The sequence below is a fragment of the Elephantulus edwardii genome, unplaced genomic scaffold (genome assembly GCF_000299155.1).
Source record: "Elephantulus edwardii isolate Elephantulus edwardi_28Jun2011 unplaced genomic scaffold, EleEdw1.0 scaffold00048, whole genome shotgun sequence".
In the NCBI taxonomy this organism is placed as follows: Eukaryota; Metazoa; Chordata; class Mammalia; order Macroscelidea; family Macroscelididae; genus Elephantulus; species Elephantulus edwardii.
The window spans coordinates 15,117,245-15,124,357 of NW_006399798.1; the positions used below are offsets into that span (position 1 = coordinate 15,117,245).

At 37.1% G+C, this 7,113-nt stretch overlaps 1 protein-coding gene across 1 annotated transcript in view; it reads right to left on the reverse strand.

The window, feature by feature from the left end:
• CEP112 (centrosomal protein 112kDa) overlaps positions 1-7,113 on the reverse strand; it is a 489,757-nt gene extending 482,644 nt beyond the window's left edge. Inside the window, exons 1-4 of the mRNA XM_006886401.1 lie at positions 7,072-7,113; positions 6,149-6,257; positions 1,833-2,023; positions 328-503 (exon numbers count right to left, since the gene is read on the reverse strand). Coding sequence (XP_006886463.1) covers positions 328-503; positions 1,833-2,023; positions 6,149-6,257; positions 7,072-7,113 — 518 coding nt within the window. The remainder of the gene's footprint in view (positions 1-327; positions 504-1,832; positions 2,024-6,148; positions 6,258-7,071) is intronic.

The window sequence follows — 7,113 nt, forward strand, 5'->3', positions numbered from 1 at the left end:
TATGTTTTTTATATATTATATATTCCTTCATATACATTCCATTTCATATATACATATTCCATTTCATATATATATATATCCCATTATATATATATATCTTGTTGATATCCCATTATATATATATATATCTTGTTGACAGGAATGGAAGTGTAAAATAATCTTGAATAAAGTAAATGGAAAAGCATAACCCAAAGTCTACTCATTGTCCTCAACCTTAGTAAAAATTGAAGTAAACCAACTATGAACCATAAAAAATGGAACATATAAGCCAGTTCAAAGCTACACTATGTGATAAAACACTTTCCCAACCTCTTTTGCGTGACCTACCTGTGGCCTTCAGCTGGCGGCGACTGCACCAAAGCACTGGCCTCTCCAGAAGACAGTTTCCATGATTCATCTGATTTGTGGTCACTTGTGCCCAGCTCACCCATGACCCAGTCCGGTAATCCCTCTGGACTTGGACATTTTTTTTGTGCAGAATTCGGCTCATCAAAATAGATGGACTGATTTTTTAGAAATAAGAAAAATTTTTCTTTTCATATGTAACAACTTGTTAAAATTTCCATCAATTTTCAAGTTTGATAAGCATCTTTAAAACATTCAATCACTTGAATACATAAGAAATACATTATTCCATGTATAATGAATATAAAATATTAAAATACATAAACTTGATAAGATTTACATTTCATTTACAATTAATGAATAAGAAAATGTGATAATAAATTACTGGACTGCAATCAAATAAATCTGACAATAATTATTTGCATTATAAAATAACTATTATTGTTGTTGTTATGTGCTATCGAGTTAGACTCGACCCTGAGTTGACCTTCTGGTGGGTTTTCAGAGGCAGTAAATCAAATAGGAAGAGACTGCCCATCTTCACTGCACAGAACAGCAGGTGGATTTGAACCATGTGTCTTTGTGTTGGCAGTGGAGCTCCTTACCATTAGGCCACTAGAACTCCCTAAATTTGTTTTATCAAAAGATGAACACAAGTTTATTTTTAAAAACTATGTGCTCCTTCTATTTCTTTCTGAAATAATCAAGTGCTTTCTACAAAAGGAAAAAAATGAGGAGAGAAATCTCAATCAACACAAATCACAAATTATGAATCTCTTGATGGTTCAGGAACAAAGCCCTGATGACGAGAAGGACCTAGAATTTAGTTGATGGTGCCATCAGCTCTAATAGCTGGAAAAATCAAGATCAACTTCTGAGCCATCTTACTAGTATTAAGTCGAGTCCTTCTCTTTGATCCTATGAATGTGAACGACCAATAGGCCAGGTTTCTGAAGTATTAAAAAAACAAGGCATATTTCATAGATGTAAAGACCAAGGAAGAAGTCCTGGCGGTGCAGGGCTTAAATACTTGGCAGCTAGCAAAACAATTGGCAGTTCAAACCCCCAGACTCCTGCTGCACAGTGCAGGGCGGTCCTACCATAAGGCACTGTGAGTCTAATGTGGATTTAGAGTTTTCTTTCTTTTTTTTTTGTTATCTTGGTTTAAAGACCAAGATAATGACAACTCATCAAGTAAGACTAACTGCCTTTGTAACAAGTTCACTTTGATAATGAAATTAAAGCAGGGGTATCTTTATGGAAGGAGACAGTCCTTCCCCCCCCCCACCCCCACCCCGAGAAGTTCAAAGGCTCCTTAAAGACCAATACATATTATTTATTTAAGGCAGAAAAAAAATGGAACGGAGAGAAAAAGAAAACAAAAGGTTGACCTGATAAATCATTACTGGCTTCCCAAAAAGGATGATCAACAGACACCTGCTTCTAAAGGTAAGAGGTGAACCCACCTCTTGAGCAGTGGCACCTACCATGTAGGAGGGTAAAGTTCTGAGCGTCCCTGGCTGGGGCCGATGTGCGAAGGGGCCTTCGAGCACTCCTCGCTTGAGCATGTGCAGTAACAATTTTGCATAGAGGTTCCGATTCTTCCGGCCCATTATTCCTATACCTGTGCCTGAAGGCTCGCACAGTTTTTTAATCCAAAGAGCACACCTCTGACGTTCTAGAAATGCAAAAGAACTGTGAAAGATTTGATTTTGCTTTTCAGAGAACATAACATTAAGTTACAAAGATCTCTGAACCTTTAGAAGACCTCTAAAAGAACTCTGGTGGCATTAGGGTATAACGTTTCACACCACTAACCAAAAGGTCAGCTCTTCTTATCTTCAGTCACTCTTTGGGAAAAGATGAGTTATCTCCTTCCACGAGGATTTCCAGCCGTAGAAATCCAGCAGAGGACCACTAAGATCCGACACAACCCAACAGCAGTTGAGATGTCTGGGGCAAAATTGGCAAACCTTTTGTGAAAAGGGCCGGTAGTAAATATTTCTGGATTTTTGAGCCAGATGATCACTGTTAACAGCTATTCAGTGCTATCATTGTTAGCAACCACAGATGATGTGCAAACAAATTATAACGGCTGGGCTTCAAAACTTTGTTTACAAAAAAGGTAAATGGCTGGATTTGGCCCAGAGGCCAGAGTTTGCTCATTCCTAGACTAGATTTAAGCTGTATTAGTCAATTGTTTCTAATCAAACAAAAACCAAGCCCACTGCCATCTGGTCGATTCCAATTCAGGGCATCCCCCCATCAGTTTTCTGAGGCTGTAAAATCTTTACCAGATGACAATGCCCATCTTTCTCATGTTGCAGCTGGTAGATTTGAACCACTGACCTTGAGTTAGTAGTCCAACCCTACAACACCAAACGACTACAGAATAGGGCAAATAAAAAAAAAAAACAAAAACAAAAACAACACCCTCACATACATACACACACAAACACAACCCTAGCCTGTCAGCAAATAAAATTCCAAGATAAAATTCTGCTCTAAAAGCATAGCTAATTTTAATTTTACTGAAAAATCTTTCTCTAATTCTAATTATACAAACCTAGAGGGAGACAAAATGCAATCCCAGATTTATTTCAGCATTTTAAACGTACTCTAAAATTAAATCTCAAACATTTTATTTTTTAAAGCTGATAATTTCGAGGGATTTGTAGCTGATTTATTTAGGGCTTTATTTTAACATCCCTAAAATAACTGAGTGCCACTTATATTTATTTCATTTCATAAAACACTTATACCTTTAAAAATTTCCCCAAAATATACACAACAGTTTCATCCTTATTTAATGACCTAATGGTTATATTATCTTGCCACAACACAACATTGTTTTCAGGTCTTAGGAAAATTATTTTGATATTAATCTCTTATCAGTCTCACTCAATTTGAGGATTATATGTCTACCACAAATCAGAAGCCTGCTTTATCTTTTCATTTTGAAAGGTCATTTTCATTTACTGCTTTACCTTCAAAAAACACTGGGATCAGATTTACCACTTTGCAAATAACATTACAGGTATAATAGTTACATCTCTAAAGAATTTTTATTTTCCTTTTAAAAATTATATAATCAGAAAGCAACCTTTATGAAATATTTGGCATACTTTTCCAGGAGAATAAACACAAAATGAAACCAATTATCTCTGAATTTTAACTGTTTTTCCAAATCACATCTTTTTCACTCATGCTACAAGCAAAGTAGATGAAAGAAATCTATAGGTTATTCCAATGTTCATACTTTTGTACACTCACTTGGCTAATGAAAACAACATGCCTCTTTACGTACAACGATGGAGGAAAAAGAGTATCAAGGTGAAATTTAGCTATAAGAAGATTCAAGTCATTATGAATTATTGTTTAGATTGCAAGTGTTTATTATAAATTAATTCAATAAGGTACATAGAAGAACTAATGTAGTGACAATGTGCCATAAACAAAATATTAAAATTGGCCCAATTCTATATGTCTAATATCCACTTTTAAAGATAAAATGTGAGGATAATTTGTTTTAAAATTTTTTCAAAAGTTTTTTTCAAAGTTTTACAGTCAGCCTATCTAAGGCAAAAAAAGACAAAGTTACAGTAAATATCATTAAAATATTACTCAGATAATCCTGAATGCATTATAGGCATAGAATACTCATGTAAAGAAGAAGAGGTCCCACAAGTCAAGAGCAAAGGGTTTAACCTTTTGAGGAAGGGGCTTAACAGGAAGAGAAGCTGGGCCAGCCTGGACCTGGAAAGCTACAGCCCCCCATACAATGGGTGAGCGCTCCCTTCTCCCAGCATAGCTTCCCAAACTGAACACTTTATATTGAATTGGGGTCTCACTTCAAGCACACATCTGCTTAGACCATTCCCACAAACTGGGACTTTGGGAAGAGTGTAAGCCATAGTTTTTACTCCAATCCAAGCTGCCAAACCAGATAAACTCTGTTTAGGTAGACTGACTTCTGCCTGCAAAGATATGAAGAATCTTCCAAGTTTCCCAAATTCTCTTTAATTGCCCCCTACTGTCTTAAGTTATCTGAAAATTCTTTAACTGAAGATCAAGGCTTCCATTCTATAATTACAGGTAACAGGCCAAGGAATAAGAACAAGACAGCAACAAAAAATCATTCACAATTTATTTGGTCGACGCACAAGCATAAAAAGATCAATAAATTCTGGCGAGCTCTGGGGGCCTAGTGGCAGGAAACTGCACTGCAATCCCAGAGGTGTGCGGTTCAAATCCACCAGATGCTCTGCTGAAGAAGGAGGAACAATCACCTCCTGTACCAGTCAGATCCAATTTGACGGTACAGACATAAAATAAATAAATAAATAAAATTTTTTTAAAAAATCAATAGATTCTGTCCTGTTTCATAAACAGAAGAATCAGAGCACATGCTAACAGCTCTGCAAAGAGGAAGCATTTCCACCTAAGGAGGGGAAAATGCAGGAAGTGTGAGCTAAACACAGAAGTGCACAACAAGTTAATGGAACATGCAGAGACGCTGTCACAGACCTTTCTGTCTCTTAATACAACACTGTCACTAAATTTTCCTTTACTCTCAAATGGCAATTTATGCTTTGCTCTTGAGTCTCTATTTAAGATGAAAACTACTAGTAAAGGAATTCCATTTCTTTCCATTTTGATGGCTCATTACTTTGACTACACTGCAAATGGAAAAAAAATTAATCTCTTTTTTAAGGGTAATGATGTTTATTCCAATGGCAATAGAATAAGCTTTCCACGGGGAGACTTAATGAAATGCGTTTTATAATATCATGATTTTTAACAAAAGTTTCCAGTAAGGTTGGGTTTTCATTCTTTCATCGTTGTACATTTTCCCCTTTTTCCTTCTCTTTCCCCTCCCTCAGTCCACTTTGCAATGCACCTCCTGTTCCAGAGTCTTGTCATACATATGGTGCCTAATCATACATTCATTCTGAAGGCACACAGTTTGAGGCCACCAGCTGCTCCATGGGAGAAGGATGGGAAACTTCCTCCCACATGATTAACTGCCTCTGAAAACCCACCGGAGGGTCTGCTATGGACCAGTTTCAACTCTACAGTAAACAACAACAACATATTCTTTACAGACAGTTCCAGTCCTCATCCATTCCAACGTAGTGTTCATTATCATTCATTCTTTTCCGATTCTCTCTATCTCCAACCCATGTCAGTCCTATTTTATAACAGTGGTGTGATGTTATGCAGCATTTGTCCTTTTGTGACTGAGATATTTCACGTGGCATACTGTCTTCCAGGCTCATCCATGTTGTGTACTTTTACAAGTTTTTCAATGCTGTACAGTATTCCACTGTGTGACTATACCATAGTTTGTGTGAATGTACCACAGATTGTTGTCCATTTGTTTGTTGATGGGCACTTGGGCTGTTTCCATCTCTTTGCTATTGTGAGTAACGTAGCAAAAAAACATGGGTGTGCATACATTTGTTGGAGTCATGGCTCAAGTTTCTCTAGGGTATATTCTCAGTAGTGGGATTACTGGATCAAATGGTATTTCTATTTCCAACTTTTGGAGAAAGTGCCAGATCGCCTTCCGTAGTGGTTGTACCATGTTACATTCTCACCAGCAATGAATAGGATGTTCCAATCTTTCCACAACTTCACCAACATTTGCTGTTTGTGGCCCTACTGAACTTTGCTATTACTGCTGGGGTGAGATGATTTCTCATAGTTGTTTTGATTTGCACCTCTCTGATACCTAGGGATTTTGAACATTTTGTCATATTTATTTGTCATCTTAAAGAATCTAATTTTCAGACAATCTTACCTGACCTGTGGGATAACTTTAGAACAAAGGGCTTCATGTCAACAACAAAATGATCAAATTCTGCATCCAGCTTCTCCCACTTTTCTTCTTCACTTCCCATTTCCAGAATCTACCCTGTAAAAGATTTAAAATTATGATAATAATAATAATATGCATGCTCAAAACTATAAAAAAATGAGCTATATCAAAGAAGATCTTTGATATAAAATGGAGACACATCAGGCTAATAAGGTTAGCAGGCTAAAATTTACATTTGTCAGTTCTCCCCAATTTTATCTCAGCAATATTCTTTGCACATATGAGCAAGCTGACTTTCAAATGTTAAGTGGAAAGGTAAGGGAACTACAATTGCCAAAACAATTTGGAAAAGAGGAAATAAGGTGGAGGACTCACACTGCTTGATTTTAAGACATTCTATAAAGGTATGATCAAGAGCCAGTGGTGAGGAAGGAAGACGTTCAAGGTTCACTGAAGGCCCTGGCCAAAAATAAGTCCCCAGGAATTGATGCAATATCAGTTGACACGTTCCAACAAACAGATGCAGTCCAAGACAAGCTCACCACCCTGTGCCAGGAAATTTAGAGGACAGCTGACTGGCTGACCAACTTGAAGAGATCCATATTTGTTCCCATTCCTATAAAAGGTGATCCAACAGAACATGGAAATTATCGAACAATAACATTAATACCACATGCAAGCAAAATATTGCTCAAGATCTTTAAAAAACAGCTGGAACAACACATTGACAGAAAACTGCCAGAAGTTAAAGCTGGGTTTAGAAGAGGCCATGGTTCCAGGGATATCACTACTGATGTCAGATGGGTGCTGGATGAAAGTAAAGAATACCTGAAGAATGTCTATTTGTGCTTTACTGACTATGCAAAGGCATTTGACTGTGTGGATCATAACAAACTGTGGCTAACATTGAGAAGAATGATAGTCCCAGAGCACGCACTTGTGGTCAT